Source organism: Zootermopsis nevadensis, unplaced genomic scaffold (assembly GCF_977971745.1).
Source record: "Zootermopsis nevadensis isolate Lab colony 2312 unplaced genomic scaffold, Znev_1.0 Znev_ptg000010l, whole genome shotgun sequence".
Lineage (NCBI taxonomy): Eukaryota > Metazoa > Arthropoda > Insecta > Blattodea > Termopsidae > Zootermopsis > Zootermopsis nevadensis.
In genome coordinates this window covers 905,997-920,650 of record NW_028259142.1, presented here as the reverse complement: position 1 = coordinate 920,650, position 14,654 = coordinate 905,997, and the positions used below count along the sequence as shown (strand labels likewise).

General features: G+C 39.6%; 1 protein-coding gene across 3 annotated transcripts in view; it reads left to right on the top strand.

The window, feature by feature from the left end:
- The first annotated feature begins 469 nt into the window (after nt 1-469).
- LOC110827243 (inactive ubiquitin carboxyl-terminal hydrolase MINDY-4B) overlaps nt 470-14,654 on the top strand; it is a 27,510-nt gene continuing 13,325 nt past the window's right edge. For 2 of the 3 annotated variants that reach the window (XR_002542257.2, XM_022058722.2), the window contains exons 1-10: nt 470-581; nt 3,864-3,972; nt 10,777-10,865; nt 11,467-11,684; nt 12,024-12,189; nt 12,460-12,525; nt 12,709-12,779; nt 13,531-13,678; nt 13,966-14,177; nt 14,395-14,556. Coding sequence is in view for 2 of the 3 variants with exons in the window: in XM_022058722.2 (XP_021914414.1) it covers nt 3,879-3,972; nt 10,777-10,865; nt 11,467-11,684; nt 12,024-12,189; nt 12,460-12,525; nt 12,709-12,779; nt 13,531-13,678; nt 13,966-14,177; nt 14,395-14,556 (1,226 nt within the window). In the remaining variant the exon portion in view is untranslated. Of the gene's footprint in view, nt 582-3,863; nt 3,973-8,987; nt 10,284-10,776; nt 10,866-11,466; nt 11,685-12,023; nt 12,190-12,459; nt 12,526-12,708; nt 12,780-13,530; nt 13,679-13,965; nt 14,178-14,394; nt 14,557-14,654 lie in introns of those variants that run through there. The other variant, XM_087346122.1, reaches the window with a different exon arrangement.

The window sequence follows — 14,654 nt, the reverse complement described above, 5'->3', positions numbered from 1 at the left end:
GAAATTGAGTTCTAGACGAAAGTGATAGGTTTTCATGGCCTGAGTTTTATGTATGACGTGTGCTTCTGGGTGTGAGCCACGTCAAATGTTGAGTAATTAACCGTTTCAACAAACATTCACAGCCATGATGGCACCTGCAGTGTTGACCTCAACTTTCGAAGTTGTACATTGGTTAGGTTTTGTTTGTCGCACAGGTTCGTCGTTCACGATGATTATAATAGGAGCTCCTGAAGACGGGTTTTCTGGTGCACGAGTTAATCCGGATCGAACTGATAGAAGGTTTTAATGTTCTAAAAAAGGCTTAGTATTTGTTTCCAGCCCTCGTTTTCTTAACCTGACCGAGAAACAATGGGTCACTTAGACCCTGTCGCAGTTCATGAAAGCAATTTCTACATCACAGTTGGTGGTATTGTTCGTACGAGGGATTTTATCGCGAGACGCGCATGTGCAGTAAGGGACGTGCGCAAATCAAATCCAGTTTGTGTTCAACAGCACGTAGAAGCAGACGCATCCTGGAGAAAATAGCATTAAGTCAATTGCGGCAGCGAAGGAATTCTTGCAGTTCTGTCAAGAATGAACAAGTAAAGTATCCTCTTGTGTAAATATTATAGTTTGCCAGTCACCAATTTTCAAATTCACTTCTACCAACTTCCACAGCTAATCGAAGTTGGTTATAAGTTGCAGACATCTTGTATATGCATTTAGAACTGTTTTTAATGTCCTATTAGCGAATATTTTTGTTTTTATCTAATGCTGGCTTTGCGATCATAATATAAAATGTGCGTTTTAGCAATTAAGTAGGGTTTGTTTCAGCCGTGGGTTACATCTTCGTCACTAGTCCCTACAAGGGCAATACTTCCGATGTTCTGACAATAATTCGGACGATTAGAATGTATCTAATCGTAAATACACGTTATATTTAACACATGAGTCCTTAATGTTCGCGATTTCGTAGTGGTATTTGTAAGTTCCAATACTCCGCTAATGTGTGATAAAATTATGAGTAGGCTTTCTTTCAATCTTCTTTCCCTGTTACAATGATTGAATTTCGATAAATGCTCACACACTACTAGTACTATTGAGGCCGGTACATTCTCATTGTCTGCGTGTCCCCATTAGAATTCTTACCATTGCTAACCGCATCCTCCGTAATCCATTAACCTAATTGCTATTATTCTCGATGTTTGTTATACGCCGCCCACAAACATTGGCCATGCGTTTATTGACAAACGCGATAATGATGTTTATCCGCTGTTAGCTTTTGATGGCTTATATGGCGAAGCCCGAATTTTGCTTAGAGCTCAGATGAACACGTCAGAGATTTGATCCAGCACTCAAACTAAAAGACGGTAGCCTTCAAAACAAACAGTACGATTAAAAAAACTTTTAAAATCCAAATAGCAGGGGAATATTTGGATTAAATTGGTCGGAATGTAGCGGGCAGAAATTTTTAAATTAGGAAAATCGCAAAATGTTTACAAAGTTGGCACAAAGAACGTACAAGAATTGCACCCAAAAACAGGGAAGGGTGAAATTATGCTCTGCGTCTTTTAATAGACCACCACAGATAAGGAACAGCAGAGAGATTCGTCAAAAATGTATCGAGGAAGGATTGAATTTTACATAATAAATCCTAGGTTACAACAACAACAACCTGATTTTACGAATTGCAGAACGATCTAATGAAGGTATTTAGAATTTAATGACGCATAAAAGGATGACTGATATTTTGTGGAGGTGGTGGAAAGATGGTCAGTATTTTGGGTTTTTAAGTATTTTTATGAACCCAGCAGTTTTTGAGGATTCTCGGAGGAACACAGCACTTCCATCTTCGCGTCGCCCTTTGCATTCGGTTCAGAATTGTGATATTTGAGGCCGATGTTTGTCTTCTAGTCTGCAACGAAGTGTGGACTCATAAATAGATACCAACCTTTCGGAGAGACTCCCTGCATCCATCTTCAGGGCTGAAGTTGTACATTGTTCCATGTACACAAAAATCAGTCGATGGTAGAACAGCGCTGCAGTATTCTTTTTTGTCAGTGTCACTGTCACAACAAAAAGGGGGTCCTTTTTGTGGTTTTTAATTTTAAAAACTTTTTTTTTGTGTTCCAAAGGTTTTTTTTTAAAGTTGAACCACGTCCTTGTAGCCACTTAATCTGTTCTTCTTCACACGTTGGTTAAATATTCCCACTTTATGTGTTGGTAAAATTACACGAACGTTAGATCAATAATAAACCCGTAATTCCTGCATCAGACACAAGCAGATCGAGGGGGTGGGAGTCTCCTAAGTAGAAACATGACCACAAGATTTTCTTCGCCTACATTCAGAGGCGTTTGACGCCAAAAGGTACGTTCATTTGAAACTTATAATCTCTCTTAAATGCTCATTTCTCCTTCCCACTACGTGAGACAAATTTATAACATAATCGCAGCGGAAAATCATTTTAAAATATGTAAAAACCTTAAATATCTGGAAATAGTGATTAAATTCACTCAGAAATGAAGGGAAAATCAAATTCGGAGAATACATCGAACCATGGAGTTCAGAATCTGTCCCCACTCCTGCAGTCCTAAAGATGGAAATATTCAAAATTGTACTTGGCATCTGCTGTAATATGGCTGGGGTTTTGGGTTGGAGATTTTGGATTGAATTCATCTGGCTCAGGAAAGAGACTGGTGGCGGGCTCTTGTGAGCATTTCTTGACCAGCTGAGCTGCCCGAGAAAGAGGACTCTGCCCCCATCAAGTGTTTTGTGTGTGCTCCTTTTGTAAACATCGCGTCGTACTACTTATGGCGAGAACTGTACCCCTACTGCGGAGAGGGTTGCGTGTCTGGTAGGAGTTTTGACGCCTTCTCCACCACAATAGACTCGATCGCTGGGTGTCTATTTCCACAGCTGATAGTTTCTCGTCGTTTATGGACAAGATCCAACTGGTTTTATGTGATTACAGCGTGCACGGTTAATAAACCGAATGAAAACAGTTCTTCAAGAATAGTCGAATTCATTTTCGAACCATCTGATAAGACGCGTCCCATTAATTCGAGTGGTAGGGTCCAATAGTCTAATTTTATTAACCTCGATTTGTTCCAGCACAAATCATGGGAACGGAAATGACATACAAATTGAATACAGGTTGGAATTTTCTCACAATTAATCGATAGTCGCCAAGGATTTTATGTACGTCACGCTCAGTGGCTATTCTCCATCGCGCCTTTAATCCACAGTGGTAACTATATGCACCAGTTACTGTAACGTTCATTAATATGCATTGTGCATCAATTGGTCTTTGTAACTGAAACCCGCTGTGTTTTACTGAAGGCGCGAACTGAATTTGTAAATTATCTGACTGAGCTTCGAGCCTCAAAAGGCTACTTCAATATTAATGAGTTAACATTTCGCTCAACGAAGCAGCGGACAGAACAGAGGACTGCGATAACCTTTGTATCATAATATTAACTTATTACAAGGTTCATAGACGCTTTCCTAAATGTTCTTCACACAGTCGACGAGCTTCCTTATATGAGCGATCAGTCCGACTTAAGGACTTTTCCTTCATAATTCTCCTTACGTCTTTAGTTCGAGCGTATCCATGGTTACGTAGAAGTACTTTCTGCTGACATGTAGCTTAATAATCAAATAAAATCCCGGATTTCTTGTACGGACGTTACAGAATCATTTGAAAGTGACCGTTGTGACGAGATATAACGCTCGTAGCATGCGATTATCGACTATTTGGCCCCGCCACCGAAGTGTTGCCGATGTTTTGAACGTAAATGCCTCGGAACATCCCCGTAGAACTCACGGCAGAGTGTATTTGACGCTTTCAACCTGAAACTTAATATTGTTATCTTTGCTGACGCAGAGAGGAGATGACAAGATGGCTGCCGGCCTCTCAGTGGACCAGCAGATCCGTGGCGGCTCAAGCAGGAAGTTCGAGGCCCTCGCGAAGGCCCTCACTGGCCTCGGAGCTGGTAAGTATGGCTGTAGTTTCAAGTGTCCTGCATTCTGGAGTATGCACGTTTTAAAATACGCGTCCTTTATGATTTTGCATGTTTTATCAGCATTTTATTTGTTGCTGTTTGCGGTTTATGTTTTTATTCAACATCGACTGTGTTGAAGGGCTTTTGGTTTCCGGGTTACTTCAGTATTTTCAGTCTTCACAAAGCTATAAGCAGAAAATAAACACAAACACATTTGAATCCATGATGGCAGCGAGGTTTAATTAATAAATATTTGTTTAAATCTTGTCAGTCTAATCACAATAAAATTCTTATTAAATATTAAAATATTACAATAATTAACATTTAAATATTTAAAATATATTATATGATGTTCTCTATCGAAATGTTCGATTTACATTAGATCATCACTTTTTTACACTACATGTTTCGGTTCTAAAAGAACCATCTTCAGGTGTATAAAATTATATAAACTTAAATATAATTTCTTAAATGCAACTTTTAGTCAGATGTTTATCAGATTTTAAATGATGTTTTCTTCCAGATTTTATTGTATTTTAATATCTTATTCGAAGTTGTTCTGTATATGTACGTCGTGCTTAACATGGTTTTGTGTGGAATTTTATTGTGATTAGACGGACAAGATTTAAACAATATATATTTATTATGTCACAATATGACGCAACTTTATCATCTCATTAATTAATAAAGTTCAGTTGTTTGTTTGGAACTGCGTTACTTTTGTCGATGGGCTCTGTGCGTGTGAGTCTCCTTTCACGCGATTTTCCTCAGCGTCACTGGCCAGTGACTGTCAGCCACACATCAGGTAAAATTAGACCGCAATTTACCTCGAGTTTGTTTGTGTGTTAATTACCCTACAACTGATACAGACCGACACGTCCTGGTACTGAGCCCCCGCCCCTCTCCACATGAGATGTAGGGATTTTCTATAAAGGCTGAAATGAAGTCAGGAAGAGGATTTCTCTATCGACCTGTTTTAAGAACATGAATTGGTAAGGAAATTTCAGTTATCTGCCGATCTAAGATTTTCCTCAGCACCGCCATTTGAGAGTCGGTTCCCCCACTGATGATAATTGTCTTTTTCGCAGAGAGCACGGAAATGCGTGTCCCGGTTGATGGCTTAATAAAAGCGAAACAATGGACTTCAGTTTCCAGAACTTTTATTGCCTCCATCGCCATTAGGGGTCGTAGATTCTCGTGTGGGTGGGAAATGAAGGGCTGCGAGGTGAGATTGCAGACCGGAACAGGATTTATGGTCTAGCCAGGGCTGTGCAGTCGGAGTCGGTAAAAATGTACGTCGGCCTCACGCTCAGGGAGCCACGTGGTGTGGGAATAATTCTTTGTAACTTTGACTCCGGACCTTAAGAATACAAACCATCCACAAATCAAACGATTTCTGCAATAACCATTAGACGTATATTTAAATATAGGTCACAAGTCTAAAAACTATTCTGATGATTCACGTGGTGGTGATGAAATCTTACCATTTTTAGGTTAGGTTAGGTTAGGTTATGTTAGGTTAGGTTATGTTAGGTTAGGTTAGGTTATGTTAGGTTATGTTAGGTTAGGTTAGGTTAGGTTATGTTAGGTTAGGTTATGTTAGGTTAGGTTAGGTTATGTTAGGTTATGTTAGGTTAGGTTAGGTTAGGTTATGTTAGGTTAGGTTATGTTAGGTTAGGTTAGGTTATGTTAGGTTATGTTAGGTTAGGTTAGGTTAGGTTATGTTAGGTTAGGTTAGATTAGGTTAGGTTAGGTTTGCCTTTATTAATACATATTGAGCTTTTATGAAGGAGTCGGAGTCGGAGATTTCAGTACCGACTCCACAGCCCTGGGTCTAGCCATACAAAAGTTTTCATTTATCTCGATACCTCAGATCTGCCATTTTAGACACGCGAAAGTAATTCGCAATTCGGTGCACGCTAAGTTAACAGGAACTGTGTGGATAAACTCGGCATTTAGGAAGGGAAATGTTGCTCCGATGTTAAAGTTCTATTCAATGCCATGAAGTCGGTCAGCAGACAGATAAAACGAGGCATTTTTCTGTCTTAGTCACGTGAGTTTTAATTATGTAAACACGTGATTATCTGTAATGGATGGATTTTTGTGGGCGTTTCTCCTTACAAAGCACGACAAGACGAATGTGTAACGCGTTTTATGAACTTTGACCTCGCATTGTTTAAAATGGAAACCAGTAACCCCAGAAACAGAATATCCCTTCTAATACATAGGGACTTTTGTTTCGTAAGGTTGTCTGCTTTCCGAGATAAACAATCTTTACGTTGGTACTTACAGAAGTACTTTGTACTTTTCTAATAATGTTGAACGAAAGTCCCTGTTTTTATGAAACTGTTCAGAAATTTCTGCTCTATCATGAACTTTTTGTAATTCGTTTTCTGTAAGAATAAGAACTTTGCGAACTGTCCCACGTTTTAAGATTATTTTTAAGCGTTATTGACGCAAAATAAAAAACCCTCCATTGTCTAGTTTTCAATTTTGAACAAATTATTTGGATTTGAAAGTTGCTCTGCATTTTCTATTCAGTTTAATACCACATTAACTTCAGCGACTGGTAGAACGTCACATCCCACTTTTACAAACAAAGATTAAACGTTTTTGTTCGTTTGTGTAACGCGCTGAAGTTTTGCCGCATGTTTAGGAAGTTTGTTGAGAATATGAAAACACGAAACTTACAAGGAGAAATTGACAAGTGATTTAGAACGCCGAGGTTCTAGCGGCTTTCAGCTCAGACAGAAGGAAATTGCTTTTTTTGTGTTGAATGTTTTGAGTCGGCGTTAATCCCACTCACATTACATGCTAGCTCGAACAGTAGCCTATAGCGCAGGGGTAGCTGAAGCGCGAGAGATTCGGGTAGAAGTTTGAACATTACGAACTGCGAATGAGAGCGAAGTTTACGTCGGTATCAGTGACCTTATTTAAATGATGCCGAACAATGCGGGTTGCATACTGGATGAAAATAAAGGGCCGTAGAGTTCTTCACTAGAATTCGGACGACTAACTCCGCGAAGCCGACAGGCGCCCAGCTGGTGAAGGACTCGAAGGTTCATCACCGTTTTCAAAATGATCGCTGCCACGAGACCCTACCCTGAACCAGAGGAACGCAGTCCACAAGCTCACAGTCTATTTTCCTAAGGTTTAGTTTTGATATCTTCCCATCTACATTCAGGTCTTCCGAGTGGCCTCTTTCCTTCAGGTTTTCCAATAAGAATTCATTTGCATTTTCCACCTTCCCCATGAAAGGTACATAACTCAACCACGAATTTAGTTTAAATTACATTAAGTGAACTCTTTCAATTCTTACTTTCTGTAGCCTTAAATAATTCACTACAAAGTTGTTCCTCGCATTTAATTAAGGACGGAGGCATTTTAAAATTCGAAATGTCGTCGCTGGATGGCAGCGTCACTCCGCGGTTCCCATTGGACAGGAGGCTGGCTCAACCGAGATCCGGCCTGTGCACTTTGGTTTCGAAAATGTCAACATGTAGCTTTAGAACGAGTTAAGTCGGCGGTAACGCGTCTAGGTATCATTCGTGTTCTTGAAGGAGGCTGTCTTCTGGAATGTAACGCCGACGTTTTAGAGGTTATCACTGCCTCCTTCACGCTATGACCTTGATGGCGTTACATTACATAAGACAGTCATCTTCATAATCTTCGACGTGAGAACCTGAAATCTCACTTTCGGTTAGCGCAGGACGCTTTCCCTGAACAAACAGTCGTGATGATGATGAATGAACGAACGTGTCTGTGATTCGGCGTGCTTCTTTGTAATCTCGTTGAAATTCGTTCTTATTTTTATTTCCCTTTCAGTCAGACGCACGCACGCACACACACGGACGTGTTTACACAATGAATGGGCCCTACTTTCAACACGTCAACTCGAAAATTTTGCAGTAATTAATTGTTCTGCTGCTCGCCATTGTGAGAGCCACAATGGACCGAGCCATCTTTTGTTGGGCCGATCCCACCCTCTCAAAGTGCCGGTCCGTGGCGCGGGCGAGATGAACTTTGATCGATTTCAGTAAGAGCCTTCTACCATTCTTCTTGAACTCTCTTTAAAATTCTCATCAGCTACACCCTGGGCCCCCTATCGTGCAGGCGCGACCTCGAGCTGCCCCGTGCTAAGTAGTCTCACCCGCCGATAACTACAGCATGTGTCGAAATATTAGTGTCGAGTGTCGAGTCTTCTTCAGCAAATTGCGGATCTAAACTTGTTGAACGTGGGTTACACAATTGACGGTGCAATGGCGACTGGGTCACTGTTAACGCGTTCCATCGTTCGTAAATCGCTTCTGTTAACGCCGAGGATCGTCAGGTGTGATAGATTTATCAATTGAATGTAAAAATGGTGACACAGTTCACAGCTACAAGACACGCAGAATCATTACAAGTTAATATTTCTCGCGTATTTGAAGAGTGTCGTGTAAGATAACTGAGTACTCGAAACTGCTAACGCGCTCCGGTCGGTTGGTGGGCTCCAGAGCACCTCTGGAAGGACAACGCCGAGGAACCCGGTCCTCCAGTTCCCATTCTCTCTAGTGTAGTTTCTCTGTTGCGTAAATGAACATTTAAAATGGTTCTGCTAACGCAATGGTTAATTTAAGGAGGCTGTCGGCAGCTCGGATTACGTAACGCAGAATAATGAATTGGTAGGAAGAGAGACACGTTTCGGAGGAACATACTGTCTACATCTTCAGGGTTACATGTCTACTCGGCGTTACAACCCTGAAGTCCAACATCGACGCAGAACGATGCTTTGAATACGCGAGCCCGGTGTTAAACTTTGGTTCATCGCTTGCCAGCCGGGAAGTCCATTTTGGTTTTACTGTGATCCTGAATTGATTGCATCCAGTGAAGGTTCCTGTATTGCCGACCGTGGGGGTGGGGGTGGGGAAGGGGGTGTGATTTGCCGTGGCTACTGACACGGAGATTTGAGGCACTCGCATCAGTAGTCCGTCAGTCGCTCGGAGGGTCAGATAAAACACTTCGCGTATTGGTACTAGATGCGAGCAGATGGCGTGATTTTATACAGGGCGATGCCACTTTAAGGAACAACTTCTACGGATTAATTCGACAGTAATCGGCAAGTTCAGGCGGTGTGCTTCGACTCTTATCGGTCAGAGATGTCAATATTATTGTATGTGTTGGTTAGTGTTGAGATGAAATTGTGACTAATTTAGTACAGACTGGTTTAAAATTAAACCAACTGGTTATTTAACATTATATCCTGTATATGTGTTGGTGGTTTAGGTTATACATGATGAATTATTATTAGTAATAAACTTTATCAGCAATTTAAAGCCGGAAGCTGTTTTGAATAAATTTAAAGGTTCAGTTAATTTCTCAGCGAAAATGCTACGAGACTCAATGGCAACAAAATAGTCAATGCTGTTCAGGGAAAATAATCGCTGTTTTTTTTTGTAAGAATCATACAAAAACTATAAATATAAATGCTGGAATTACTGGTTGTTGTTTTAAATTGTTAATAATTTGAGAGACCAAAACAAAAATAAGAAAAATCTTAGTTAATGTCATTTGCAAAAATTTGACGGATGTACGAGGAATGTGAGGGGCCGATTCCGAGCAGGATAATTCACGTCTGTTGGAGGGGTTGTGTATTACAAGTGATGTAAACCCACCTGGGTGCTTAATTCGCCGTTTAATTCAGTCGCGTTCTTAAACGAAACTTACTTGCAATTATTTTAAAGCAAATTTGTGTAACTTGGTGCAGGCTACATTGTGAGTTCGTATCTTTCACGATCAATGGCAGTGATAATTATTATGAGTTGTCTTTTAAGGCTACTGAGAATTATACTTTATGACTTTGCAATTTGTGACTACAATACGACGATATAATAAATAATTTAAGTACTGAGATTCGAATCTTATCTGCCAGAACGGAAAAGAATACACATTTGTTGAGGTTTTTGTATCGCGTAACGAACATTATGCAGTTTTTCTGTATTCTTTTGTTAAATTCAACATTAGTGACTGTTTCGTAATTATTCTTCACCAAAATTTCGAATAGACGTTTAAAAACAGTTGCGAAATCGATTTTATCAACAGAATAATACATTAATATTCCGTGTTTATAACAAATATAATATGCGATACTAGAGAAAATTTGAATAAACAAAGTCAGGCGCGACATGTGATTGGTGTTTGTTTATTCGGTATAAATATGAGCGCTGAATCGGGAGAACCCAGCAAGGGGCCCCAGAACTCGGAGAAACAGAAGGAAGAGTCTGCGTCTGCAACAACTTCACATCGAACCAAGAAGGACAAAGGTAGAAAGACTCACCCCTTGAAGGGTTTGTTGGCCACTATCAGTTTTAATTTCCAAGGAGAATTATTTTTTCAGTCAAATCACAATAAAATATTATTATTAAATGTTAATGAGTTTATATGGATCATACACCTGAAGATGGTTCATTTAGAACCGAAACATGTAGTGTAAAAGATGATGCTCTAATGTAAATCGAAATATTCGATAGAGAGCATCACTTTAATATATTTTAAATATTTAAATGTTAATTGTAATAATATTTTAACATTTAATAATAATATTTTATTGTGATTTGACTGATAGAATTGAGCAAGTATATATTCAACACAATAATGACGCAACATTATCATCTCAAGATCATCATTATCATCGTCTTTTTCTCCAGTCTTTATTAATTGTTTTGATTTGAAGGCTTTCATTTATAATTGAAGAATTTGGTGTCAGAAGGGGATGAGTTCTGTTTGTTGCGTGCAGGCCTGTGTGAATTGTTACAGATCGTATAATCTACCCACGGAAATCTCGAGTCGTGTCACAGCGGATGTCTGTAGCAGGAGGAATCCCCATCACTGAAGAACTGGCTGTTGTAAGCAAACACACTACAAAGTTTCTCGTAACTCCTGGACATTTCTATATGTAACACAGACCATAGCTATTTTAATTCCAGAATGTTTCTGTTTACTTGATATATATATATATGTGTGTGTGGTTTTTCTATGCTTGGTATGAAAGCCTCAAGTCACACATAATTTGTCTCGACTTGAGCCCACCAAAGGAAAAATAAGGGAGTTCCCCCTTTTAGTGTTATTTTTGTACAGATTTATGGGTAAATTGCTGATCAGTGTTTTGACTTAAAGTCTGTGTGGTTTCGAGGTATTTCCATTTCCATTTCATATGAAATTCCTCAATTTATTACGTGTGCATATTCCTTTGTGGAAAGAATTAGTTTTGAGAAATTTTGAGAAATTTTTTTAGCTTGCATGTTGCTACCCGTATTAAAGCAACATTTTTATGCATAACTCCTGTAATAATTTACAGATTTCTTAGTTGCATAAACCTTCAAAGTGATCAGATGCTACTTTTTACAAACTTACATGTCTCAAAAACTCACGCGTTGAGTAAGTGACCAAATATGGGGTTGCCAAATGACATATTTGTCACCCGAGTGCTGTGCTGACTGTGCGCAGGAGCTGCGGCAGGTTGTGTTTGGATGCTCCGTTTCTGCTCCCAAACATGAGTGGCTGCGCACAGGACTGGTGTTCCGGGATTCGGATCAGGAACTGAGTTATGGCCTCAAGTCATCATGCAACACCACCCGTGGGCTGCTGTCTGTGGTGCAGGCCCATATCATCAAACACCTCTTGTTTGAGAAAAGAGGCAAGGACCAGCAGCCTCGACCAGACACGTGAGTTCTTTAGAAACTGCTTTCTCATAAGCAAATGTCTGTCCATCTGCTTTTAGTTCTATAAGTTGTTGTCATACATCTTTCCTGTTGAAAGATTAAACAATGCCAGTTAACATTTTTCTTTGGAGAAGAAGTCATTTTGTGATGTCTGCTATATACTGACTATTGTTTTATGAATGTTCACTCAATAAATTTTAACATTAGTATGTTTGAAAAATTAATACACATTCTTTGATATGTATAATGAATTTTTGGCACATCATAACCAAGTTGTTTTGTGTGTTTGTTGCCAACCTTCCCACTAATACAAAATATTGTGATGTAATATATCGTAACCAGGCTGTTGAAACCATCACGCACGAGGCAGATAGAAGCACTGTGGACTGCCATTGCTGAAATACTGTGGATGATTGGCGAGAAAAGCAAGTGTTCTGTGGCATTGCCTCAGGACCTGGTCCATGTTCCACAGAGTCACCAGTACCTACAGGATGGCGTCACAGAGAAGGCAAGAACGTGACATTCTTCACACTCGCACTTCATGTGTCTTCTCAGTACTTTCTGGAACTTTAATGTTTTAATAACCTTTCAAGCTTAAAAAGTACATTTGAGCTGTGGTGAATAGTTTGTTCGTTTGTTTCTCACTGTAGCAACTTTTATTGTAATTTCAGTGCACTTTTCTACTCTTAACTTCAGAGATGTAAATGTTTGAGACCAGGTGTCAATTGTAACTTATACTGTCAAGTCAAATTAATATAATTTCATGTATTTGTTCCAGCTGAACATATTTGAATTCACAGACCTAGAGGATCTTCAGATCTTCATTAAGAGATACATTTACCTTGTAAGTCCTAAACTGCAATAATTGTATTTTCAAACTTTCTAGTAAAACAGAAAGCTGTTCCAAAACTGATTTTAGAATGGTCGGTACTTGGAAGAAAAGGGATAAATTATTGGAAAAAGCATATACTGTTAGGTTATCGAACTCTTGTGTGAGTTGTGACACTCTTGTATACGTCGTTTGCAGTTTGAGGATGATCCTGGACCGGGAACTCTACTCGTCCTATACGGCGCCGTCCTGACACGTGGAACTGACAAGTGAGTTGTGCTCAGTATCTGTTGCTGTTAGTGGTAAAAAAAATTTTACCATGGTGCACTGTACCACATTTATGAATTGTGTTTGTAATCCATTATCTTTGAATTGCAGCTTGGTAGTCACGTTAGTTCCCATAGCAACAGGTCTGCAACGCTTTCAGCTTCTGCATTCAGCACACACAAGTTATAAACATTATTATTCATGAATTTCAATTTTTTTATTATGTGTAGTGGCAATCCAGGTTGATCACATGTGACAAGAGGGTTACATTTAGAATTGCGTACTGTTTCAGACATTCTTACCCTTAAATGTTTGGGATGATGTAAAAAAGGGACCTCTTTCTGACAAGAATAATTTAGAACTATGTTATGTGATGAAAGGAGCAGCATTTGTATTAATACTGCAATTAAATTGTGAATTTATGTATCGCTATTTAGACTCTGTTAACCCTTTGCAATTCCCATCATGGAAGAATAAAGAAAGACTAAACTGTCCCTGCTGCATTTTATAATATGCAGCATATAAAGGATATTTAAGTTAACTGGCCCAATAGCATCTGGATATAGATACTTAAATGTACCTCTGTCCACCCCTACCCCATCCCACAAATAAAATTCTAGATGATCTAAGGTGTACAAAAATGAAATTTCAGCAATGAAGGTTAAGTAATAAATGTCTGTCCCAAGTGATCAACAAACAAATTACAGTTCATGTTATTCATCTACCTTTCTGATTAAAGTCTAATTGATTCAGGGTGAAGACAGACATGGATAATGACAGGGCCTTTCTGGTAGCAGGAGTTGAAGAGGGTTCACACTGTATTGTAACCCTTTTGCTAACTGGACATGCAACTCCATATCTGCACAACGGGGTAGTGTATGTCGGGGATGAAGACCATTACGTAAGTGATCAAACTGCTCTGATTATGTAATGTTGAGTGGGAAGTGCCATTGCAATTATAATTATGAGTGTTGTCATCTATGATTGTTGATGTCAGTGAGATTTCAAGTTCTCATGGCAACTAATATGAAGACGACTGTCTTCTTGGATTTCGCACCATATGGTCTGGAAGAAATGCACCTCCAAAACATTGGTCAATTTATACCAGACTGCAACATCTCAGAAGACAGGTATCTTCAATGTAAAATTAGTTTTACGGTGTAACAGTTCCAACTGTTATTATACCAGGCCATGCCACAATTCGGCATACTGAATCGGAGCGAGGTGGGGTTTCTGGTGTGGGATGAATGTACTGAAGGACAAGTGGAGGGGTCCAGGCAGCCAGGATCCAGACTGAAGACACCATCATTGCCAGTATGGGTGTCCTCATGTGCTGGAAACTATGGCGTGCTGTTCAACACAAACCGGGAATTGCTACGTAATTACCACGCAGAGCGCAGGTGACTAATGATTCTCCACAGATGCTTTATCGTTTGCTCGATCCATGAGTTTAAGCACGAAAATATTTAAGGTAGATAAATAAGGAGGTTGGTCCAGGAATAGACATAATCACTTCCAGTGCACTGTCATTTGAAAATAATGGAAGTTCATAAAGAGTTTCAGTTCTGTTGCTTAGGAATGAAGATACCTTATCAGTTCATGCTTATTTGTGCTCAGGTTTGATCTTCACTATTACACATGTGGAGGTGGTCACTGTCTGCTTGGTATAGACACTCGCTGCAATGAAGATGAGATGTGTGGCAGTGCTGCAGGTGGCAAGGGGCTGGGGCGAGAGGACTTCAGTACAGCTCCTCCACTTGAGAAACTCATACACACGAAGTGAGTGGCTTTCGTGTCGACTTCAATGAATGTATTTAATCCTTTGACATTTTTGCAGCATTTATTCGTAAGATATTGAAACTTAACACAGTGCATTT